Here is a 25,370-nt window from a genome sequence, read left to right as displayed (position 1 = left end):
GTGCACTGATAGGGCCCTCGCTGCTGGCACCTAGTCAAGCTGAGGTGTCATTGGGATCTCAAATTGCAGCTAGGGGCTGGCAGGCAGCCAGAGGCAGTCTATTTAAAAGACAGCCTGTTCTGCAGTATTCAGTCTCTTTAGAAACTTCTCCAGGGGAAAAGTGTTGGGAGATCTACAAAGTGGATTTTTTTTTCCTCTTTTTTTTTTTTTCCCCCTTCCCCCTGTTTTTTACCGCTCCTCTGCAGACTTTGCAACAAAACACTCCAACTTTGCAGAAAACTTTTTTTTTTCTTTTTCTTTTTTTGCCTTTTTTTGGCTTTTTTTTTTTTTTCGCTTTTTTTGCCTTTGCAAATCTTGGAAGAGGAAAGCGGGAGGGTTGAACAGAACCGATCGAAACACAACTTTGCTTCATACCAAGCTTCCCAGCAGCTCGCTGCGTCGGGAGAGACTTTTTCTCCTGCAGAAGAAGAGAGAGGGAAAGGGAGCTTTTGATCCCCTCTTCCTTCTCCTGCGTATTTTCCCCCCCTCTCTTGACTGCTTTGATGCATTAATAGCAGGACACTGGTTTTCAAGGAACTTTGCTCCCTTCCCAACCTGCCTCCTCCCAGCCCTTCGGGAAGAGTGTGTGTGTGCGTGTGCGTGTGTGAAATCGCCGTCCCACCTCCCCAAACCCCCCTGCTTCCCCACGCCTCCCCCTGCAACCTGTAGGCTGTGCAACCCCTTGCAGGCTTTTCTCCCTTTCCCCCCTCCTTCCCTCCCCCTCTCTTTTTGCGCTCCCGTGGATCGCGGTGCGAATTCCCCATTTCGAGGCGAGAAAAAGCTGAAAGGAGAAAAAGGATAAAAAAAAAAAAAAAAAAAAAAAGACAAAAAGCAAACCTAGACGCCCCCCTCTCCCAACGCCAAAAGGAGAGTCTCGCACCCCGAGAATAAACCCCAGAGTGGGGCGACTGCAAGCAGGGGCTGCGCTTTCCGCCCCTTTTCCTTTTTGATTTTTTTTTTTTTTTCGCCCCCGAAGGGGCAAGCAGAAAGCAAGCGCCGCCCGCCCCCCTCCCTCCCCCCCACGCCGGCGACAGCCCCCCGCGCCCCATCCCGCAGCATCCCCGCCGCGATGCTGCTGCGGCTCCTGGTGCTGCTGGGCGCCTGCCCGGGGCTGTCGCGGTGCCTGGGCTCCTTCGTGCAGTGCGAGCCCTGCGACGGCAAGGCGCTGTCGCTCTGCCCGCCGCCGCCGCTGGGCTGCGAGCTGGTGAAGGAGCCGGGCTGCGGGTGCTGCCTCACCTGCGCCCTGCCCGCCGGGCAGCCCTGCGGCGTCTACACCGAGCGCTGCGCCCGCGGGCTCCGCTGCCTCCCGCGCCAGGGCGAGGAGAAGCCGCTGCACGCCCTGCTCCACGGCACCGCCGTCTGCCTCAGCGAGAAGAGCTACCGCGAGCAAGCCAAGGCCGGTGAGTGACCCCCGCCTCCCCCAGACGCAGCCTCCCCGATGCTTTGCCGCCCTGCCGGCTCCTTTCCGCCTGCTTTTTCCCACCCCGCCACCATCTCCCAGCTGCATTTTCCCTCTTTGCCGGGCGCTCTTCAAGGCCCCTCCGCTTGCTTTTCCGCCTTTCCGGCTCCCTTTCCATCTTTCCGCTTGCTTGTCTACTCCCTCCCACTGGCTGCTCTTCCCTGCCCCTCCCGGCCGCTTCCCCATCCTTCCGGCTGCTTTTCCATCTTCCCAGGTGCTCTTCCATGGCCCCGCTTGCTTTTCCGCCTTCCCGGCTACTTTTCCATCTTTCCGCCCGCTTTTCCATCCCAACCCTCCGCAGCTACTCTTCCATCCCCCCTCCCCCGCCGTGTGCTTTTTTGCCTTCCCGGCTGCTCTTCCATTCCCCTCCACCACCAGCAGCTGCTTTTCCATCTTTCTGGCTACTTTTACATCTTTCTGCCTGATTTTTCTCTCTCGCACACACATATACGCACCCCGCCTGCTTTTCCATCTTTCCAGATATTTCCCCATTCCTTCCCCACCCCACTGCCTCCACCAGAAGCTTTTCCAAGCCCCTGGTTGCTTTTATATCTTTTCTGACTGCTTCTCTACCACCACCACTTCCCCTGGCTGCTCTGCCATCCCCCTATTGCTTTTCGATCTTTACAGCTACTTTTCCTTCTTTATGGCTGCTCTTCTACCCCACCCCCCACCCCACCCCAGCTGCTTTTCCGTCTTTGCGGGTACTCTTCCATCCCCCTAGCTGTTCTTCCATGCCCCCCGCTGCTTTTCCCATCCTTTTTTTTTCCATCCATGCCCTGGTCAAACCTCCTGTTGCATCATCTCACAGCCTCCCCCACTCCCATCATCACCTCTGGGTTCTCCCATCCCCAGTAGGGAAGCTTTTCTTCTCCCACCTCCCAGATGCACCCTCTTAGTCACAGCTGCATCCTAGTCCTTCCCCAGTTGCATTCCCTGCATGTCTCCTGCACCCCTGTCTTCACCCTCTCCCTGAACCCTTTTTCTCACCATATCCCCCACCTCGCTTTGGGGCCCAAGCTGGCCTCTGCAGCTTGAGATACAGGGGAGGGCAGGGCACCTCCTTGCAACCATCTGCCCCATCCCCAAAGTCCTCAACCACCGCTGAGGTTGTTGCTCAGTCTCCTGCTTTCTCCTTGGATCGTTACAGCCTGCTCCTCCTGGCTGCCCGCTGCTGGACGTCTTTAGTCGGGCAGTGGGTTTTAGCCCAGGGAGGTGAAGAGAGCAGGTGCATTAGGGACGGGGAATCTGCAATTGCAAAATATAATGATGGTGTTGCTAATAATCAGAAAGAATAGGTTAAAAGGAAGCATGAAGGCTGGCATGGCAGCACCAGTGCAAAGCCAAGCTTCTGAAATGTTTGCACCTTGCACGTGACAAAAGCAGGAAAGAAAGCAGTCCTTCACTTTGGCACTTGTTTTAACTCCCATTTCTGGATCCTGTAGCTTGTGCAAGGACACTTTCCCTATACTCCTCCAAATACATCTATTTCTGCCAAAGCATGAAGGGGAGGCACGGAGGGTGTCTGCATGTCCAGGGGACTGGGGAACCACTTGGAAAAAAATAAAAAGGAGAAACAAGCCCCCCGGGTTTTTTTGGTCCATGAAAAAGTAATCTTTGCTTGTTCGCAAGCTTCTGCTTATACTCGTGCAATAGGAATCCATTTATCCTTTCTAGCACCTAATAAATCTTGATGCTTTTATTATTTTTCCCCTTTGCTGCTTGCAGGCAGTGGTTGTGTTGCTACACTCCATCCTTCAGAGCAAAACCAAATTCTGTGTGTATAACTTCGCCCCTCCCTCAAATGACAACAAATGTCCAAATTCCTTTAAAATTGGCCAGAAACAGCAAAGCTAAGCTTGGTTTTCTGAAGGGGAGCTGAAAGGGGTGAGGGTTGGGAGGGGACCTGCACAGGGAGCGGAGGAGGGTGAAGCCAGGAGCCGCGGAGCCCTGGGCAATAACCCGCTGGCAGCAGAGCTATGCGAAGTATCCTGGAGCGCGTCACCCCCGGTGTTTATTTACTCTGCGTGTGTGTGCGTGGCCAGGGACAGGCGGTGTGGTCGGGAAGGCAAAGCTGTGCAGCTGAAACCCAGCAGGGACTGGAAGAGCAGGGCCAATCCTCTCACCCGTAGCAAGGGTGCCTCGTGCAGACCAAAGGCACCTGAAAAAGCTTTGGTGCTTGCTCACAGCATGAATCTCTTCTTGTTCCACCTGCATCACTCTTCCCAAGCTAAGTGGTCCTTTAGCAGGTGTTTTGCGTAAAAACTTTGGCCCGTCGCCTTGTAATATCATTGCTTTTGGTTTTCTTGGGATGAGGAGCACCCATTGAATGAACAAGGAGAGGTATAGGAAAGAGGTTGCAGGTTTGTTGCAAAACCAACCCCCTGGCAGTACCTGCACTTCCAGTTTGGACTCACAGAGTGCCGCAGGGGGCTCTTTTCGATGGGTTTTATTCACAGCTGGGAGATGAGTCTGGATCGGAAAGGCTGGGGCAAGAAGCCACGGGAGACCAGCAGACTCCTCTTGAGATCTGCATGATTGCAGAAAAGAAATAAAAAATAAATCAGGAATTCCTGAGGACGGGAGAGGGAAAAAGCTCTCTTGGCATTCGACTGGTAGCGCGTGAGAACAAAGTATATTTTCATAGGCGTGTTTCTAAGCAACAGGGCAAGGAAAGAAATGAAGTTTGACTTGAACTTTCTGGCCTCTGCCAGTTTGGCCAGCAGTGCAGGGACCGTGTGCTGGGGAAGCTGGCCTGGCCCTCCCATCTATCAATGACCAAAATTGGCCCTGAGCTGCGAACCACTGAGAAAGAATCAGCACTCTGCAAAACAAACTATGTGACAGCAGTGAGGACTAGATCAAACTGCATTTCTATCTATTTCTGCGCTTGTGCTGGCCAAGTTTAAAATCGCAGATGCTTTCCTCCTTATACTTGAAGTGGAGACTCAACAAGCGGTATTGCAGGAGCCCAAGCCTGGGAGGCCAGGCTTGGCTCTCATGTAGACCAGATGTCTTGCCTGGGGACAAGATGCTCCCGGGTACCATGCCTTGGTTTCCTCATCTGTAAGCTGGGCACAGCGGTACTGAGAAACACTGGAGCTACTGGGCAGAATGTGCTCCAGATTTGCTGAGAGATTTGAAATTAAAGCAAATGTGGGATCTTTGGTAAGGCTCATTTTAAGTAGGCGGATGTGTAGGTACTGACGGGATGGTCCCTGTAGTCCTTCCTGGCACAACAGTCAGACACTGTCCTTTACTGAAAGCCAAACATCACGGCTGTAATTGACTGTTCCTGGTAAAAAACCATGAATGAGCTTCATTTATGGCACAGGCTGCAGGATTCTGGGTTTTCTCTGTTTTGTTTAGGTTTCCTTTGAAATACACCACGTCTTTCCATTTTTCTCCCCTGTGCTCCTGCCAGACTTCCTCCTGCTGAGACAGCAAGGTCAGGCCGAGCGCCGGGGAGTGGAGGGCACAGATTGGAGCCTGCTGCCCTAAAAGGCTCGTGGAAAAACAAAGGTTGTCAAATATTTCCTTCTCCTCTCTCTCATTCCTGCTCTCTTTCTAGAAAGCGAGCAAGACTTGGCAAGTTTCCTCACGAAACCGTGAGCCAACGATAACCAGGAGGGGAAAGGGGGGGTTGGAGAACTAGCCCTAAGAAAATCGTCTTTGCTGCGTCAGCTGGAAGTAGGCGGAGGAGGAGTGCTGCCGAGCCCGACTTTCCTGCGGCTCATGTTCAGTGCAGTCCTTTATCCCTGCCTGACATATTCCCCCCCAACCTTGTTTCTCTTTCCTGCGCTCTTCTGCTCCCCGTTTGGTGATGCGGGGCTTCAGGGGCGAGCGATGGGGACACGGCGGGGCAGGTGGGCAGCCCTGCGCAGAGGTCCAGGGCAAGGGTGGGGTTAGGGCAAGGGTCGTGGGAGCAGGGCGCTGGGGACGCGCTGGCTTGCGAACATGTGTCGCTCAGGGAGGGACCCGGCTGGTGCTGAGCGGAAGGTCTTTTGTGCAAAGCAGCTCCCGAGCTGTCAAGGAGAAAAGCTAGTAGCAACAGGCCTGCAAAGCCTCAGATTCGAAACAGGAAAATCTCCATTTTCCTTTTGATCTGAAGTTTCAACAACAATAACAATGTGGAAAAAAAAAAAAAGTGTGAAATCTGTCAGGTGCCAGCAAGAGAGCTGGGTTTCTGCGGTGTGTGTCTATGGAGGAGGGAGGGATGGGGTGGTTCAAACAGGAAAGGAGGGGCCTTGGCTGGAAAGATTTTTCAGCAGCCTGGTTTCTAAGGAAAGAGCAAGAATATTAAGTAGTTGATACAAATGAAATTCCTGCTGGGTGCCAGCAGAGTTCACCGGAGAAGAGACGTGGCTCTGTGCATGCGTGCGTGCGTGCATGAGTGATAGAGCGGGTCCTGAGCCCCCGTGCAGCGCTCTCAGGTGGGACCCGCTCCAGGTGAATGAAGGGAGCCCCTGCAGTGCCTGTACCACCACAGCAGAGAACAGGGGCTGGCCTTAAATGGGAGCCTCTGCAAACCTGAGCGACGCTGGAAGAAGGCTGCATGCCTCCTCATGTCGATATTTAAGCACCAGCATCCTGTGCCCAGATGACCGTTGCAGCTTTGGCATGTTGGTGGTGTGAGCAGAGTCCTCTGTGGTTGGAAGCATTTGCATGACTGCGAGGTGAGGTGTCCTGCCAGGCTCGGAAGAGAAGGGTAGGAGAGCTCGGGTACGTTTTGTGCCAGCTTTGGGACAGCCCCTGGTTTCTTTTGGTCGAGTAGTTTGACATATGTGTGTCAGGGAGGAAGGAGAGGAGGAGGAGCAGCGAGAGGGCACTGCCTCGCACAGAACGTGGTGCTCTGCTTCCTCCTAACGTCCACTGGAAGTTTTGCCCATGCTGGATCAAACGACATCGCAGATGTAGGAGCAGCTGTGGGAACTGTTATAGCGGTGACAGTTCCCAGTGCTCTTCACCCAAACTGGAAAGCCTGGGAGCAGGCTGGGAAGGGGCCAGGAACCTCAGCCCCTTGGGGCTTGTCCTCCTCTGCTCAGTGAGGTGAGCTGCTAAGAACAGTTGCAGCTCATTTCACCTGTGCTAAGTCACAAGGGAGATAAAAGGGCCTATGGCACAGCAAATCCTGCCTTTTTTTTTTACCAAGTACTTAGTAGTGCAAATTCAAGATCGGACATAAATAAAAGCAGAATTTGGCTGGAACGCACCTGCCCCTCTATGTGGGCTGCAAAGCAGCAGGATTAATATGCGCAAGGAAGATATGCATGTGAGCATACGCACACATGTACCTGTGTTCACACACCCACACACACCTGCACAAACATTTAATGTGTGCAAACACACACACGAAGCATTTTTGTCTCTGGGGACAGAATGGTTTCCAGGTAGCACACACAAACCTCCCCTAGGTGCAGCAGTTCTGCTTATGACTGGCACATCAGTATTTTGCTGTCAAGATCAGATACTGTTGTACAGACAGGCCTACTCCATCCTCCCACTGAGGGCTGAGAAATGAGGTGCTGCAGGTGAGCATATCAAACAAGGGGAGGCAAGGCAGGAGATAAGATATTCCTCCCAGCCAGCTGTGTGGATCCGAACTCACTCCCTGTGTTTGGAGGTGGGTTTTTCTCGATGAACTAAGTCTACATTCATTAAACATTCATTAAATACCCTGAGAGAGATCACAGTGAAGGTGCAGATAGGTTGTGGCTTGCAGAGGGCAGCCAATCCTCCTGCCTCATGCCAGGGCTGGAGCATACATGTCAGGGACAGTGGTGCCTGATGACAGTGGTAGAGGAGACAGCACCAGGGGCACTGAGTGCACTGGGACCCTGCAGTCTTCTCTTTGCCCAAGCAGCAACAACTGGTCTTTGGGAAAGCGGGAAAGAAGAACTGAATTGGGAAAAGATGTCAAATTTGCTGAAATGTGGCAAGTTGACAGCAGGAGAAACAACCTCTAGCATTGAGGAGGAGGAAGAAAGCAGGACTTGAAGACATTGTGCGTGCAGAGGTCAAAGATGATCCAAAGAGTTTGGCCTGGGTGAACTCACTGGCAGCCAGCATAATAACCACCTAGTCATTTGTAAGGAGATTTTTTACAGGTGAAAAGATAGATATCATCTGTTTATCCTCAGGACAAGGTGTAGCTAAAAGCGCAAGGAGGCTCTGCTGTCAAGGAGGAGAGGGAACCCTGGCCCACATGCTCCAGTCCTCTTAAGACCTGGACCCCCAAGCCCATGTAGTGAGAGCCTCCATGCCAGGTCTCCCTGGGGTGATGTGCAGGGCTGCCCATGGTTCACAGAGTGGGGTGGCAGCTGTGCCAGCGCTCACGGGCCCCAGGACAGCACATTTGAGATAACTGGGCATGGGTCATACTTGATGCCTCTGCCCATCCAGGAAGGGTCACATCTGGTCATGAAGGAGTGAAATTCCCCATCCTCTTACCACTCAACCCCCATGAGACACTCTATTCCTTCAGCTGGGTAGCCGAGGCAACTCTCAGCAAGATGTTGTTTTTGAGGTGGCTCTTTGATGCTAGCGATCTGAGGGGACCGCTTAGTGTTTATGTCAATCCACAGCTCACGGTTAATCCTAGTAGAAGCCAGCATAATATGTTTGCATAAATTTGGGACTCTTGGTGGTGTGATGTGGGCAGATTTGTTCTCAAGGAAGCCATTTCTCAGTATGTTTGGGTGGATCTCCTATTTATGATGTTTCCAGGACAAGTGCACTGACTGCCCATCAGTCCATGTCTGTTAGCCATCAGCTTCTGGCTGGGAGACCACACTTGCCTTAAAATATGCCTGCAGGAAGGTCAAAGCTTCCCTGGCTGCAGAGAGACCCTGGTCAACAGGCTAAACCTTGAGGAGGCATCTTAAATTTATGCCTATGGAGTTGGTGGGCACTTACGTGTGTTTACATAAAGCCTTGCTCTCAGTATTGCCCTGATTCTCCATTAAAAATTATTGCCATAATTTTTTCCCTGTGCCTCCACCCTTTTAGTACTGTCTCCTTCACACTCAGTGTGGAAATGGAGTGTCAATACCCCCCACAGCAAACTGGCACATCATTCCCTATTAGCCTGTCAGGGCTTGATCCTGCAAGATGCTGAGCACCTTTTCGCTAGGCCCAGATCATCACAGGCTTTCAGGCACCTAATCCCCTTCGTGGGAGCCAGCTACCTCAGTCCTCAAAGGACCGTGAGGCTGAAGACGCTGTTGGCTTCAGTAGGATTGGAAAGCTCTTAGCAGCTGCCTGCCTTGAGGGCTGTTATTGCAGTTTGGTTTGTTTGCTTGTTGGATGAACACAGCTGGCTCACTGATGGAGGTAATTGTTATGTTGATGGAGATAACTGGTCTGGTTGCTATTTAAGGGCAAGAAGGTAATCCTGACAGATACTTAAGTAAATGATCCCCTGGCTAAACAAGAGAGGGAATGTATCTTAAAGGTAACTTTGGGGGCAAAGTTGGCCAATAGTTGTAATTCTTTTTGTAGAAAATCAGTAGAAATATTTTCTTTTTCCAAATTCACATGGGATTCATCCTCACAAGACAGTTAAATCAACAGACCCATTTATTATTCATCCTTAAGAAATCAGATGTTATGCACTGGACTAATGATGAAAATCTAGTCATTAAATAACCCAGTGAACAACTATGGAATCTGGCTTTTACTTTTTAATTTAAATGAGATGCTGGAAAAGAAATAAAGTTTTATTAGGGAGGGACTGCATGTCTTATACCTGTCCAGAAGTCAATTATGATGCTGCCGCAGTGACACGTATGTCTTAATATATCTTAATAATGTCTAAACACAAAGTGACATACAGTCACTTTGCTTTCATTTGTGACTCCTGCTTTCCTGAAGAAACAGCAAAAATGGGTGAAATTTTACCGCATCATTTCATAACAATTTCACTGTTTTGGTTATTTGGTTTTGTAATAGCAGAGGCAGCTTGAGGTTGCAGGATATACAACAAAGCGCAACAGGGATTTTATCATTCCAGAAAGGCTCTGGACCTGTGGCAAAGGGTGATCAGTTGTCTTTCTTGGAGTGTCAGACCCCAGAATGGAGGTCTGCACCCTTCACTCCATCAAGGGACCCGTGATATTTTTTAACATTGAAAAGCATCTTTACATCATGTTGGACCAAAGGAAATTGGTTAGTGTATGCAGTGGTACAGTGCAGAGAGGGTGATGGCTAGGAGAGGCAAGAGTCATTTGTTACGATCCAGCTTGAGCAAGTTTCTGTTTATCAGTATTGTCAGAGTGTGAACATCAAACTTCTGGTACTTTTTTGAGGTACTACTTAGGTAGACTGAGAGATTAAAAGTAGAAGAGTGGCAAGGAGTCATGAGGGCAGAGGTGGAAATCTCATCACTTGGAGCTCATAAAAGTCAGGTTGGACAGTACATGTGACGATGTGTCATCTGGTGCTGACACAAAGATGAGCAATGGATGATCTCACAGATCTTTTCCATCTGGTTTAAGACAGAGCTGTGAAAATCAGGCTGAAGGCCTAGAAATTAATTCAGGGTAGGCTGGAGGTTGCAATCACAGCCTGAAATAATTGTGTTGGACCAGTTCTCATCCAGCACCTCATACAGGTGCACCTCCAGACTCCACCTGATGTGCCTTCACCTCTCTCTGGGTCAGACAAAGGATTTGGCTTTCTTTGCTCTTCAGTTACTGGCTGCTGTTGAGGCTGACAGAGACCCTCAATAACATAAATGAGGATGGATCTTGTGACAGAGACCACCAGCCTCCAGTGGAAGCAGCCTCTCCCAGACTCAGTTCCAGTAGGCCAGTTGCTCCATATGAAACTAAATCAGATTCAAAATCCTGACTAAAAGGCAAAAGCCACTTTCATCCATAAGCAGGCCAAAGAGCTTAGCATAAACTGTAGTGGCTACATCTCTGGTAGAACATTTTCTTGGGATCATCTCCTTTAATATAGAGTTGTCCTCTTAATTGCACATTGTTTTCAGGGTAAAATGCTACAGTATCCACAGTGATATCTCAGTGTTTGATGGCGCCCAGCAACACTCTTCCTGGTTATGGTTCTAAGGTCATTTTAGCACCTTGCTTTACTATGATTTGTCACATTTGCATTTCACTGATCAGAATATTATCAGCGTCCTGGCAGCATCCCGCTTTCAAATCAGGTTTCTTGACATCTTGTGTATATTGACACCCACCTTCAGCAGAGTCTTGGAGACAGGCCCCACTTAGTCCAAGAGGGCAAAGCTCCTCCCTAGTGATGTTCCCCCACCACTGCTGTTGAGGTACCTCCATCTGAAAAAGTCCTCCTTATCCCCTTCTCTCTCACACAGTGACAGCTGATGGATGCTATTAGGCTTCTCTTTCAACCCATCACAGTCCCTTCATTTCTAGAGATATAGCAAGATTTTTTTCAGGTGCTCCCTTCCCACCTGGTGGCCAGATGGGCAGTTTTCACCCTGTTGTTTTCATTCAGAAGACCTGAAAATATGCTTGTTTTCTAGGAAGGGTTTTCCTGTCTTCTTGACACAGATGAACCCTATGGAGAAACTGCTGGTAAACAATTAAACTATGCTTGTCAGAGTTTCCTCACCTTTACTGTCAGTTAGGCAGAGACTGTCATGCAATCTTCTTCCCTGAGTTTTCCTTTGGTTCTGCTCTTAGTTCCTTGACAGTCTCGTGGGGTTTTTGCTACCTTTATTACAGCTGATGGAATCTGCCACTAGGGTGGCTTTGTTGGAAAAGATGCAAGACTAGGAAAGACTGAATGATTTCATCCTTTTCAGGAAGGAAAAATATGTCTTGGTCACTATAATACTGAAAGATGATTTATTTAGATTTCTCTGGGTAGTTCTTCAGTTCAGCTCTCAGCTTCTTCTGCAGTTTCAGCATATGGAATGGGGAACATCTGTAGTCTCCAGATGATATGAAGGAAATATGTTTTATCTTCCTATCATCAGTGCATCAGCAACAGGAGCTTCTTGATGTAAATCTAATCCTGAAATACTTCCTTCCCCTCCACTTGCCAGTTCAGTTCCCTGGAAGATAACTTTGTTCAGGAAATGTCAGGCTCATACAAGCAGCTATCTAGAAACAGAGTGCCTGCAATTTTGCAAGATGGTGCCTGTCGGCATAATTTAATTGTAATGGCTGGATGTTTGTTCATCATCTTACCGGAGGGAGAAACTCTGGGAAGTTTCCCAATTCTTTTACTGGTTAATCATTTTAGGTTCCATCTTGCACCGAAATGGTTGTTGCTGGGATCCCCATGTCTCTGGCCACACTGCAGGTCCAGCACAGAGGCCCAGACCTTCACCTGAACTTGGTGTGTCCTATATATGCATTTCTGCATCCCAGGCCTCTGCTGAGAACTCATCATAGCCAGATTTAGGAGCTCTCTGGAGAAAAAGAGACAGGTCAAAGGCAACAGAGTCCTTGATTTACGTTCCAGGTCAGAATCAGACCAGCCCTCTAGCTGATGCCCAAGCTTGGCTCTTCCAGCACAGCATAGATTCTGCTTGGAGCCTGCTGAACTTACTGCTAGCAATGTGTAGGGAAGGAGCTTACATCATGGAGCTCCCCATCTCTAAACCTGCTTTTCTCCTTGCTCTAGAGAGTTGCTCCCAGGGAGTTTTATTTTGTGGCTGCAGCAAGGAAGGGCAGCTCAGGAAAGTATCATCTGGCATACAGTAACACAGATCCTTTCTTACGGTTCAAGTTCCCATAGCCATACCCCTCCCACCTCTGTGGCGCTTGCTGGCACTGCAGAGAAGTGGTGCTGACCCGGAGATCCGTTCCTACAGATAGGCCCTGTGCTTCCAGAGCAGACCAAAACATGAGCTGGTTCCCTTGAGTGCTCCTTTCCCACATGCTGAGCTGCATTTCTCCCCCATCCAGCTCTGTATGAGGACACCAAGGTCATCAGGACCATGATCTCCCTTTCCCATGAATCCTATGTGAACCTGGGGGCAACCCAAGCACCTGATATTCACGCTCTGCAGGTGAGCCCTGGCTGATGCAGCAGAATCTGCATCCGCAGGTTTCTGCTGAGGAGACAGAAATCTCCTGAGAAAGAGCTGGTCTTCCAGGCTAGTTCGGAAAAGCCCAAACAAAAACTTAAAAACCAAAAGGCCACAGTATAGCACATCCCTCTGCCGTCCATCCATCCGTGCTTTCCAAGGCTCTTCAGGTATTCCTGAGCTGAGCTGTTCCCATGCATCCTACTGGGCCTTGGCTTAATTAGAATCGAGCTAAGTCTTAACCTAGGGTTGAGTCCTTCCAGCCCTCTGGCTGCCCTCTGAGCTTGGTTGTACTGATCCATATCCTTCTCTTTAAAGGTGTCTCTGTGGGACAAGAGAGTGAGGTCCCAGCAACTTTCACCATGCTGTCACGGGGATTTAAGGTACTGGGATAGCCCAGAGCTCTCTTCCAAAAGCTCGTGTGGCTTTTGAGCCATGGACTATTTGGACCTTGATCATACATCTTTGGCAGGGGACAAAGGTGATTTGCTGCCTTTGACAGCCATTGAGGTACTTAATCCCCAGTGAAGGAAATAGGGTCTGGGTTTTCTTACCACTGCCCCTGTGCCTGTTAAATGGCACTGCTGATGATGAGAGCTGCACTGCAGGCTGCAAGGGGACCAGTACTGAAGAGGTGGTGGGATTTATCTTTCTTAACTTCAGACCTTTGGAGGCCTAAGTGAGACCATTGGAGTCACAGGAGAGACAGGAGCCTCCACAGAAATGTCGTTCCACTCTAAAATAGGCACCCAATACAAATGGTGGGCTGGAGGGGGCAGCATCTCTGCAATGACTTAGATATAGAGTTGAACCATCCAGGAAAGCCCCAACACCTCTGTGTTAGTGGATGGGTGTTATTTGACACAGATTTGTTGCGCATTTCTGGGACTTGGGGGAGGTGGGGTGGCAGTCCAAGCAGGGCTGCTGTTTTTCTGTCCTCCTCAGTGTGTGGTGTCTCCTCCCAGTCTCTCATCGCCTGCAAGCACCACCAGCGTGCTCCCTCACCAGTCCCCACCAGACCAGCCACGCCAGCCTGCTGTCAAGTCCCCACCAAAGCACAAAAGTTCGTCGAAAGTCCAAGGCACATTGCAGCTGTCTCTCCAGCAGCCAACGCCCTGGGCTAGCGGAGGGACCGGCTGGAGCCTGCATCCCCGGTCCTGGCTGTTTCTCCTCCGGTGGGTGCCAGACGGCCTCGGGCTGGGCGGCCGCCTGAGATCACCGCCTGACTTCACCGGGGCGGTGGTCCGGAGCGGTGACCCCTGCCTCGGGCATCGCGCCTGGGCCGGCTCCACTGCCCACCCTCGTGGGGCTGTGACGAGGGGCTGGGGTCGTTCACCCCCATGCTGGGGGGTTGTGCCTGTGACAGGAACATAAATGAGCTGTTCGTCGTTAGGGTGGTGAAATCTCCCTTCTGTCTGGGCTGATCCCGGCAGCCTCCAGGGAGCTCAGGAATGCTTTTGCTCAGTTGTGTTCTCCAGCTGCCAAAGGGTGCGAGATGAGATGACCTCTGCATCCCTTCCCTGCCTGCATTAGCCCTTCCCTGCCTGCATTTTGGGAGTGCAATCACAGCAGCTGTCCCTGTGTGCTGACCAGGAGGGAGGGATTTTTATTTTCCTGTTATGCTCACAGGTGTAAGCTCAGGCTGGGGAGGAACTTGCTTGCCCATCCCAGGATGTTCCGGTGTAGGTCAGGCACGTCCCCTCCTCTGGAGTGGAGACAAGGTGGGAAGGGCAGCTGGGGGAAATGCATAGTGAGGGTTTTTACCAGCCAGGGACCTGTGCACTCACTTCCTGTATAAGACCTGATCTGAAGAAAAGTAGCTACATCTCTAACATGATTTGCAAGTGCAAAAGCTGTTTTCAGGGACAGCACCGGTGTTCCCCTCTCCCAGCCACAGGCACCCCAGGGAAACTGCTTTGCGCTGCCCAGCAAGAACCAATACCATAAAGGATGGGGAAGGAAGGAGACATGGAAGGATCCTGTCCCTCTAGCAGGTACAGGGAAGAAGACAAACACTGATTTCAGCAGTCATTGATTCTGCCTGAGTGTGTGTGTGAAGTCCACCAGGTAGACATAAGAAGCCAGCGTGAGGCTGGGCTGGTAATGGAGCCACTGTAGATAGGAGTCTGCAGATGTTTATGCTGGGGAGATGTTGTTAGGAGTGAAGCTTGGAAGAAGTGTCCGGATCTGGATCTGATTAGCACTTCGGGGTCCCGATTGATAGGAACTTTTTTCCTTTCTCCATTGCCAGCATCACCTGCCTAGTGTCTGATCCCAAAATATTGTCCCTCCCCCCAGAAAGAAAGACAAGGTGGCAGAGATCACCCACCTAGGTTTGGAAAATGCCATGTTGTTTCAAGTGGCGATGAGACAGAAACTGGGGTCATTCAAAGACAGCTGCCACCAGGCCCAAAATCACAAGGGTAGGAAGTCTCTCATTAAGTCCTGCAGCTGGGGATATTCTCTTGATGGGAATACTGAGAGGTGGCTCTTCATCCTGGGGATAAATCCTCCTCCAGTGGAGAGCAGAGATGTTGTGCACTGTTGCATTGCACTCTTCAGTGGGAGACGCTGCTCTCTAAGCAGCGAAGTTTCAGCCCTGGGTAACGTAAGCCTTAATTTCCATCTTGCAGTGAACAGCTCTGAACGGAGATGGACGAGTTTGGGGGCAGAGGAGGAACTGGGCAACTTCTCAAGGTCTCCACCAGTGAGGTTTGCTGTCGTTCTGAAGCTAGAGGTTTAACCAAGATCCCTGTTAAGTCTTTCTCCATCACCTTCCTGCTTAAGTGGTCTACTATATTAGTGCTCATGCTATAAATAATAATAATAATCATTAGAGTAATCAAGAGGGTTGTTTAGCAAGGTTGTGCTATGGTTGTAAACTTGTCCTTCTTAGGTGCATGTGGCTTTTTTTTGGGTGTTGGAACAGGACAGCAAGTCCTCTAGCAGTGGGCTGTGGATGTAACGAGCACGGATCATTAGCAGCAGCAGTCAATAGATACTTTTCCTACCTTCCTGCCAGAAACTGATGAACACGTATTACGAAAATTCAAGCCTCCTACCCATTTGGAACAAGCTTCCTGCTCCTCTCTGTAATGTCAGCAAGCAGGGAGGTGGTGTTCCCATACACCCCGCACCCACATGTGTACACACACCCACCCCTGTCCAAAACGTCTGGAGCAACCAGGCTGGGTTTTCGCCCAGGTGCAGGAAGGTGCACTGGCTGCTCTGGGGGATGTCTGTCAGGAGCAGCAGGCAGTTGGACAGGAGCGATTTGCAGAAGCTCTGCCTGGTATTGTACTAGTCCCATGTCCCTTCTGTAGGGGCAGGGTGAAATGGTTGGAAACGGCTCCTGCTAGGCTGCTCCCTCTGGCCAGCCTGGAGTTAGAAGACGGCACTAAGCCCTCAGACCCGGGGCCCACGCTCTGCTATGGATATTTTCTGCCTCTCAGAACTCATGGGAACCTGCATGAGTTAGGACATCAACAACACATTCCTTCTGCCCTAACTTGTGTCAGGACCATCTCCAGATGCTTACCCCTCTTTCCCTGGGTTGTCCATGGGCACTGCAGCATCAGACCAGACACGAAGCCATGGTGTGGCTCTGAGTTGAGTTCAGTCTCCTGCCTTGGTTGTAGGGTCAACATCCCTTGAGGTGGATACAGCCCAGGTCTCACTTCCAGGCTAGCCAAGCATCCTTAGCTTGGCCAGCAATGTCATTCTTCTGTGTGGCCAGTGAGTCTGGGACCTCTGCTGAGAGGTCACCTCCTCCTAAGGAGTGGGAAGAAGGGATGGAGATGTGAGAGCCAACCACCTCCTTCTTCCTGCTGTCCTCTGACTGGGGACGTGGTGAGTAGGGCCTTCTTGCCTTGTGCCCGTAGTTGAAATATGGAGATGTAGCATGCTCTGCCTCTGCAAACAGCTGCCAGCCAGAAATCTAATCACCAGGTTGGCAAGGTGGATAGGAGCAGGCAGGAAGGGGCTGTGCAGTGGGCCACATCCTGACAGCAAGGGAGGAGGAAATCCAGCCTCCTTCCTGAGTCTCGGACAGGCACAATTAGGGCTCATTCAGGGAAACTGGGCATTGCTCCTGCTGCTGTTCCATCAGGAGCAAAGGCACAGTGGTGCCAGGGCTGCCTGCCACGAGCCAGCTCCGAGGTGGCAGATGGAGGTTGACAAGTGAGCTGGTGGGTGAGGATGGGCAGGCGGGTGCAGGGGCTCTGGAGATGCTGACATGGGTGTCTGGTCCCGGCTGCAGCCAGTAGCTGAAGGTTGATGTGGATGAGCCAGCTGGGAGGTGAAGGGGGGGAGGTTGTGTGTGCTGCCAGCCCCGGCTCTGCCTTTCCCTCTCCTGTTGGCACCGGGAAGGTCCCTCACCAGCTGCCCAGGGCTTGTCAGGAGTTTATGTGTCAGAGACCTCTGCCCTTCAGTTTGTCAAAATGGTCTTGTTAGTATCAAATTAGGGAACAGATAGTCGAGTGCATGAGCAGGGACTGCTTCAGCCTTGTTGCTGAAAGAAATGAGGCTATAAAAAACATCAGAGGATAGAGGAAAGGGATCCCTCCAAGGCATCCATGGGGTTCTTGCTGGGAAATAAAGACCCAGACTAGATACCACTGCTAAGCAGTAGACAGAGGAATCTCTATCGGTACTTGAACAGGGACCTGTGCATGCCAGGAAGAGTGAAGGGGGTCAGTTCCAGGTGCTTTTTTGGCCCTGCAGGAAGCACTGGATTCAGGCTGGGAGCTGGGCAGCTTTCAGTGCACTCCAGCCCTCAGCTCCCACTGCAGAATACTGGGCTCCTGTGGGTCCCATCCCCCATTGCCAAAAGGGCTTCATGTTCAGCCCCAGCTCCCAGGCTGCTCTGGCTAGCTGACAGCTCGCAGGAAGCAGAGAAATAAGGTATTTGCAGAGGCTGAAGCTGCTGACTGTATGAGTAGGATGAGCTGCTGCAAACACTCGTTGCATCACAACTCCTGGGGACTGGACACCCCGTGCTGTTTTTCTGACTGAATCCTCACTCCCTTGTCCAGTTTGTTTATTATTTTAGGTTTGCCCAGGTAGCTGTGCCTCTCATACTTGTTATTGCAGAGGTAATGAGCTGGGCCCCTCTTGTGTTATTGTAGGGTTGCCTGCGCAGAGTGAATCCTCCCCTCCCCCTAAATACCGTAGGGCAGCCCAGGGAGATGCCCAGGCTCTGCCATGTCTGGCCCTGGCAGTTGGTGCCAGAGGAGATTCCTGGGACAGATCACAGCATGTTTCATTGCTGCAGAAAGGCTACTAAGCAGTATGTCTCCAGTCTCCTTTCAGACCTCAGATTGCCATAACACCTTTGTAGCAAAGGATGCTCTTCTACTGCACCTTGTACAGTGTCATTTCCTGGGGGACAAGGTCATTCCCAATTTAATCAATTTATTCCCTATCCCTTCTCTATCATCCCCTTATAGTAGAGGACCCCCAAATCTGTGGGGGCCTTTGAATCTTGCAGCAAGTAAAAAGACCCCAAACATACAAGCGTCAAGGGGCAAAATGGCAAGAGGATCTCATCCTGGGGATACGTGCAAGTCCCAGGGACGGTGAATGGGGTTATTCATGTTGCTGCGGGCAGTTAGGAGGGTGCTGAGTCTGGGATGCTGACCCAGCTCTGTTCCTGTGGAAAGAGAAGAAAAAAGCCTGCTTTAGTAAGTAAGCAGCCGTGGAAAGCTTTCTAGTTTTGCTGGCAGAGGTCAGGTCTGTCTTGGCAAGAAGGAATTGGAGACAAGTGGTGGTGGCAGGCTTGGGGGCCCAGCGACCAGCCTGTCCCCTCAGCCACCTCCAAGGCCACCCGGCTGGGTGCATGTGACAGGCCGGTGCTGCCATCTGCCGCTGAGCAGTGCATCTGTCCCCCCTCGCCGGGCGTCCCCTGGGCAGCCTGGTGGGGCAGAGCCATCCTCCTCCCCCCTGGGTGCATCTGGGCTCCAGGGAACAGTCGGTGTGCAGGGAGGCTCCCGTTTGACTTGTTGGGGGTGGGTTATCCACTTTTATTTTCATCCTGAACCTTTTTCTTTTGTTCCAACAGTGATATTGCAAGGAGGGGCCAAATTGGTGCCCTGCTGTCTTCACCACAGGGTTGCAGGAGAGGATAAGCCAGGTTCACTGGTATCAGAGTCACAGGAGACACCATGCAGGGAGGGATTTCAGCTGCTCTAATGCTTTTCCTTCTGCCGCAGTGGGTTCCCCTGTGGCTGCACACTGGCCCCAGCACAAACTTGGTGTCAGGGTAAGGCTGCTGGGAACCAGGGACTAGAAGACCAGGAGCCTCAGGAGCCTTAAACTCTATTCAAATTTAGTACAGAAATAACCCATTTTCACTCTGGGGCTGTACTAAATGTCACAAGTCATCTAAGTTTAGACTGTCACCAGCTCTCTCCTATATATAACTGCACAGGGCTCTTGACTGCATCCTGCCGGCACAGGTCATGCTGGTGCGATCCAGGGAGTGTATAGGAAGGCAGCTGCCAGGGACAGGGCCTAAGGTACTATCGGTGGCAGCTACAGTCAGGCAGCACTGCCCAGCAGTGTTACCCTGAGCTTTGCCAACTGCTCAGCGGGTGCCAGCAGACAGGGGCTGGTTCAGTCCTGTGAGTGTGGGGCTGCAGACTGAGGACCCTGGAGATCCCAGGACTTGTCAGCCGTGTCTTCATCATCACTGCCAAAATGTCTGCCCAACCATGTGGGGCCTAACCCTAACCCTGCCACATGGTGGCTTTGCTGTAGGATTGACCTTAACTTTGGAGTTGTCTCATCTTCGAGTATCCCTGGCTTTTGCTCTTGCATCTGCAAGGTGGGGTGGGGTGTGAATTTAATCACTTAATCCTCTACCATGGCTAAAGAGGGGCTTCTCTGCCACATTTTTTGTGTCATATGGTCCTTTCTGGGTTTGGAATAATGCTCTCGCCAGTCCTTCTCCACTGACACACTTCAAACAACAGTGGCCTTGTATGTAGGACCCCATCCTGATCCCCATCTCCTTCATGCCCTCAGACACCTTCTTGTCCAGAGCTTGGGGGTCATACAAAAGCCACACCAAGTTTCACAGAGTGGGATAAAGCCATGGCTGTAGGCAGCAGCTGGCAAAGGGATTTCTTTGGTCATTTGTTCCCATCCTGCCTGGTGCAAAGATGTCCTCTGGGGTCAGGCAGGAGGGTCTCTGTGCAAAAGCAAGCCCGAGTCAGTTCCTGGAGACCTGACGGTTTGGTAACACTTCCCTTCCAGAACGGGAGTCCCGAGAGCATGAGGAACCGACCACGTCAGAGATGACAGAGGAGACCTACCCACCCAAGTCCTACCGGCCCAAGCACGGGCGCCTCTCTGAGCTCAAGGCTGAGGCCCTGAAGAAGGACCGTCGAAAGAAGCTGACCCTGGCCAAGTTTGTGGGCATGGCAGAGAACACAGCACACCCTCGCGTCGTCATCCCTGAGCTCCGGCAAGAGTTTGAGCTGGTGGGTGCCTTCACCTTCCCTCTGCGGGGCTCCTGCGGGCAGGGGGCCTGGGGACCAGGTGCCAGTACAGGGGGACAGGGGACCTGAGGGCATCTGCAGCTGAAGGCTTGCCACAGGTACTCCCCTTCTCACTGTCCATCTTCTCCCTGCTCACAGGGTCCCTGCCGCAGGCACATGGAGGCATCCCTGCAGGAGCTCAAGAGCAGCCAGCGGATGGTCCCCCGTGCTGTCCACCTCCCCAACTGCGACCGAAAAGGCTTCTACAAGAGGAAGCAGGTAAGAAACAGCACCACAGAGGGATGCTTCCCACCCAGGGAGGGTCTTCTGCTCTGGATGGAAAGAATGGAGGTTTTTCCTCTACTGGGCTGGTGGGGAGGTTGCTGTGAGCATCTCCAGGCACAGTTAGTGGTGGGTGGCCTTGCTAGTGGCTCCGAGTGCTGTGCAGCCTGAGGTGAGCAGCTGAAGGAGCTGGTGTGAGAGGAGAAAAAGTCAGAGAGCCTGGGGCTGGGGTAGCAGCAGGGATGGAGATGTGCTGAAAGCAGAGAGCAGGAGCTGGGTCCTCCCCAGGGGACTGCATCGCTGGGGTGAAAAGGGCAAAACACAGGGCTCATCCTGACTCCCAGCGTGAGAGCGCCACATGGCTTTTGGTGGTCAGCTCTTGATCTCTGCTCTTGGGTGTCTCCCCAGTGCAAGCCCTCCCGAGGCCGGAAGCGTGGGTTGTGTTGGTGTGTGGACAAATACGGCATGAAGCTGCCGGGGACTGACTACCTGAGTGGAGACCTGCAGTGCCACGCGTTCGACAGCAGCAACGTGGAGTGAAATCGCATCCCCCCCTTTGCCCCATCACTACCTACCCAGGCTCCCTTCCACCCTCCCCTTTGCACCTCCCCGTGCCCCGGGACTCCGATTCCTTTCATCTCATGTAAGAAGAAAAAAAAGAAAGGAAAAGAAAAAAGAGAAAGGAAGGAAAAGGAAAAAACAGAGAAAGGGAAAGAAAGAAGTAAAGAAAGAAAAGCGAAAAGAAAAAAAAGGAAAGAGAAAAGAAAAAAAAAGAAGAAAAAAGAAAATAGAAAAGAGAAGAAAGAAAAAGAGAAAAGAAAAGGAAGGGAAAAGAAAAGAGAAAAGGAAAAGAAAAGAAAAAAGAAAAGAAAAAAGAAAAGAAAAGAAAAGAAAAGAAAAGAAAAGAAAAGAAAAGAAAAGAAAAGAAAAGAAAAGAAAAGAAAAGAAAAGAAAAGAAAAGAAAAGAAAAGAAGAGAAAAAAGAGGAGAAAAACAAACTCTGAAGAAACTGAGGACTCGGAATCTATAGCAGCCTCTTGACAACAAGGACTCAGCAAGGAAAGGACAGAGCCAGAGACAAACCAGCCATGGCCACTCCACCATCCCATGCCTCCCTGCACCTCTCCCCAGTGCTGCCCGAGCAGAGGCCACCCAATGTAGGAAGCTCTCCAAGTTGGTGATTTTCCAGTATGAGTTTCGGGCAGGTTAATTTTTTTTGGGGGTGGTGGTTAGCTAGTTGCTTTCTAAAGAGTCTCAAGAAAAAAATCTTGTGGCCACAAGCATTCCCCCTCCTTGCTGCAGTCCTCCAGAGTCTCTTCCCCACATCACTGGGACTCACTCGAGTCGATTTGGTTTGACTTCAGTCTGAAACGACCACCCCGGATCCAAGCAGCTTTTGACACGTTGGGAGGAGGAGTGGGACTGCTAGCTTCGTGTCTGGAGATGAGCCGGGGAGGGAAGCACAGCTCCTGTTAACGGCATGAATATCCCCCCCGAAATATTCATGGACTTCAAACAGAAATAATCCAAAAAAGAAAGATACCCTTCTCTGTCCAGTTCCTCTCAAATGGGAGGTCAGAAATCTTTTTGGACAAGCGGGACTTTAACCATTGTCCATCTAGGTGTGGAAGTGTTTGTCACCTGCGTGCATGTGCGTATGTGCGAGCGTGTGTGTGCACGGACGTGGCTTTTCCTCCTTGCAAAATTTCGCCTCAAAACCTGCAATCTGGAGGGTTTAACTAAGCAGGGGGAGAGATGCTGCCCCCCCCAAAAACAATAATAATAACCTGCCGGACTAAGCACAGGAGCAGAATTTCAGAGAAGCACTGGTGCCTGCGGGATCAGGGCCTCGCTGACACCAAGGGCTGCATCCAAGCTAACCCCACAGATACTCCATCACTGTCCAGACTGAAGCATCCCTATGTGGGAACAGGGAGATCAGGGCCAAAACTCTTCACCACCCTTTGCTGCCATGAGGAAGACCAACTATGGAGATTTTTATTTTATTTTATTTTTCCACAGCCAAAAAAGTGGTTTGCTCCAGGGGAAAAAAAAAAAAACCAAACCTATACTTTGTTCTGTCTTGGATTTTGGTAAGGATGGTTTATAGCCTTTCCCATGGGTAGGAAAACACCAGTCTCCATCCTTTCGCATTGAAGATACTGCTCACATCACCACCCTACAGTAAGATCCTGCAACAGGCCTTTGACTTTAACCTGGGACCCAGCTCCTTGTTCAGTGACAGCAGCCACTGCACCGCAGAGACCCACTGCCTCAGGTGTGCTGGTACAGCCCTCGCCTGCCTTCCTGACTTTTTCGTTGGTTTTAATTTTTACATTTGATTTTGAGACTGTTGCCTCTTGTTTCCCCATGACAAGGGTCTCCGAGACATTGGTGCTGGGAGGAGATCCTGCAGTGAAGGAAAGGAAAGCGAATGGGGTCTGGGTGCTGCAGTCACATGGGCAAACACTCACCCACTGTGGACCACATCCTGCTGCCATGGCTGGACACAGAAGCTGGTGCTGGTCAAAAGACACGGCTGATCTCAGGGGGAAGGTTTCTGCAGCCCCAAAGTCCCTTTGAGCATCCCAAAGATGGGCAGAGAGGAAAGGGGGTCTGCAGCACCACTGGGTCCCTGCCAGCCAGGATGGGACAAGAGGGATTTGATGCCAAGTGGGCCTGGTGGAGGCTCTTCTCCATCACCAGTTGAGCCCCTTCATAGACTTCTGTGGCATGGCACCACTCCCCCGAGCAACCCGTGGGCCCCCACCAGGACACTTGCCCCAATTGAGGGCAGGACTGGACACCCCGTGGTTATTTCCCCTGGAGTTACGGCGGGGCAAGTTTTGTAAATGGCCTTCCACAGAGAGCTGGTGAGGCATGTTTGGAGCTGGGGGCGAGACATCTTCCCTTGCTGAAAAGAAGGGAGAGTGCCACCAAATGCAGATCTGTCCCCCCAAAAAACTTGCCAGAGTGGTGTGACCCTCATGTTGCTGGAGGGGAGCACAGCAGGTGCTGTGGCCAGGGGAGAGACCCTCTCCAGTCTCCGCAGGGCTGATGGAGCAGGGTTGTTTTGACCAGGGTGGTGGGATAATGGTGTGGTGAAGGTGGGGTGAAGAATGGGGTAAAGAAGGCAGGAGGAGGAGGAGCCTGTGCCAACCTCAAGGGCCACAGGTCGTCACTGTCACCACTGTCTCCCATCTCCTCCACTCACCGATCCCTGTGCAAAACCTCCTGTTATAGGCCAGTACCACCTTCCCCGGGACCCCTCCCTCCTCCTCTCTCTCTCTTTCTTGCTTTTTTATTAGTTCGTTTGTTTTGTTGTTTGATTTCCCAAAACTTGAAAGCCTTTGGCTGCAGAGAAAGGAGACGTGCTGCTGGGGCAGGATGGGAGTGGGCAGAGGGATGGCAGCTCCCCATGGACCTTGCCTTTTGGGATGATGCTTTTGCAGCTTGAGGGTCAGCTCACAGGGCCTGGTGGTGGTTTCATGATGTGGCCATCACAGTGACAATGGGAGGGGGACACAGGGTGCCTCCCTGACCTCTCCCTAGAAAGCAAGTCTAGCCATGGCCCCAGGAGCCCAGAGCACCAAAATCCATCCCATGCAGCCTCCCTCACTGCTGCACATCCAGTGCTGGGATGGCACTGCCTGTCCTGTCCCCACCGACCTGGGGGGAGGAGGATGCAAGGAGGGAGCTGAACCACCCTCACCTCCCCAGGCCACCTCAGCTCCCGGGATGGGGTACTGAGAGAACCCCCAGCCATCCACTTCCTTGAGGATCCCTGGAGGATGGGGCTGTTTGCAGGCTGCAGTAATACTTAGGACTGGAGTTGGAGCCTGGATCAGACTGGGAGTGGATTCAGGAGGGGTTGCCCCACCCCACCAGGGGTGGCAGTGACATGGTGGTCCCATTCTCAGTGCCCTTTGCATTTGGGGTGAATAAAAGGGCAGATCTGGGAGCTGGGGAAGGCCGGGTGAGCAGTGGGAGGGGTTGAGGCACGTGGGGAAGTGCTGGCAATTTGTGCATCAGGGGAGTTGTGAGGTTCGGGGGTCTCCAGCCAGTGTTTGCACCAAGCCCCTGCTGGTGCCCAGAATGCTGGATGCAAAGGAGAGGACAAGGATGACACAGGGGTCAGGACAGACCTTCCACCACACCTCCCCGGGGAGCGGCGCTCGGCGGCTGGGCTACCCCTTGTCTGTACTGCAGTGGACTTCGAAAACCACTAGTACAAGAGCATTTTGCACTATTTCTCTGCTCTTTCTCCCCCCTTCTCTTTTTTCTCCCCGTCCCCCATGAAAACTTTTTTGTTGTTGTTGGGTGGGGTTTTTATGTTGACTTTTTTTTTCCCGAACGGAGCATTGTATATTTAACGACTGACAGCTCACCTCACTTCCAGACCGCTGTCCTGGCGCTGGCTAGGAGCCCTGCCTACTGTGCCCCCCTCCCCAGCCCTGCCAGCCCCCCGCCACTGCCACCGGGACAGACGTCACTGCGCACGTTACCCACCGTTGTAACACAGTTGTTAAAACACACCAGATTCCGAGTTTCCTGCCTGGTTTTTATCTTTAAGCAATACTCACTACACATTTTACGGTAGCTTTTTATAGCTTTACATACATACGGTAGCTCTGTTGTTTTGTTTTGTTTTTGTTGTTTTTTTTTTTCCAGTAAACAAGAAATACTCATAATCTTACTGGTGGGAAAAAAAAAAAAAAAAAGCAGTTTGTGAAAAACTGACAATGGAAGAAGAGCTTAATGCTCTGTTTAGCATTTTGTACTTAAAAAAAATCTCACATTTTATTAAAAAGTGAAGATTGCTGTATACTATTTATTCAACTTATAATTTATGTTACTCTTTGATCTTTGTCTCATGACAAAGCATTTATTTAATAAAGTTATGCATTCAGTTAGCTTGTGCCTCACCCTCGTGGAGTGTCTGTGCCAGTGAGCTGCTCCAACACTGAGCACCCCCTGGCCGGCCACGCTGTGCCCCTGGGGGGGGCTCAGCCAGACCCATAGGGGTGCTGGGGGAAGTACAGGGCACGGGGTAACATAGTGGCAATGGTTTAGGAGAGCTTTTGATACCA

The 25,370-nt window shown here is 51.4% G+C and overlaps 1 protein-coding gene across 1 annotated transcript; it reads left to right on the top strand.

Annotated features, from left to right (window-relative positions):
• Nucleotides 1–181: 181 nt before the first annotated feature.
• On the top strand, nucleotides 182–25,194 carry IGFBP5 (insulin like growth factor binding protein 5). The gene is made up of 4 exons (XM_074910306.1): nucleotides 182–1,439; nucleotides 19,776–20,002; nucleotides 20,159–20,278; nucleotides 20,690–25,194. Exons 1-4 carry the CDS (start codon nucleotides 1,109–1,111, stop codon nucleotides 20,819–20,821), a joined length of 810 nt encoding a protein of 269 aa, XP_074766407.1. The 5' UTR covers nucleotides 182–1,108; the 3' UTR covers nucleotides 20,822–25,194.
• The last annotated feature ends 176 nt before the right edge of the window (nucleotides 25,195–25,370 follow it).

Source organism: Athene noctua, chromosome 7 (assembly GCF_965140245.1).
Source record: "Athene noctua chromosome 7, bAthNoc1.hap1.1, whole genome shotgun sequence".
In the NCBI taxonomy this organism is placed as follows: Eukaryota; Metazoa; Chordata; class Aves; order Strigiformes; family Strigidae; genus Athene; species Athene noctua.
Note: the sequence above shows the minus strand (reverse complement) of the source record. Positions and strands in the feature narration are given on the sequence as shown.

Excerpts from the sequence above, each read along its gene's own strand:
- IGFBP5 (XM_074910306.1), top strand. The coding sequence starts at position 1,109 with ATGCTGCTGCGGCTCCTGGTGCTGCTGGGCGCCTGCCCGGGGCTGTCG. Across the intron at positions 1,440-19,775 it reads CCGCGAGCAAGCCAAGGCCG|AACGGGAGTCCCGAGAGCAT; the intron begins GTGAGTGACCCC and ends CTTCCCTTCCAG. Across the intron at positions 20,003-20,158 it reads TCCGGCAAGAGTTTGAGCTG|GGTCCCTGCCGCAGGCACAT; the intron begins GTGGGTGCCTTC and ends CCCTGCTCACAG.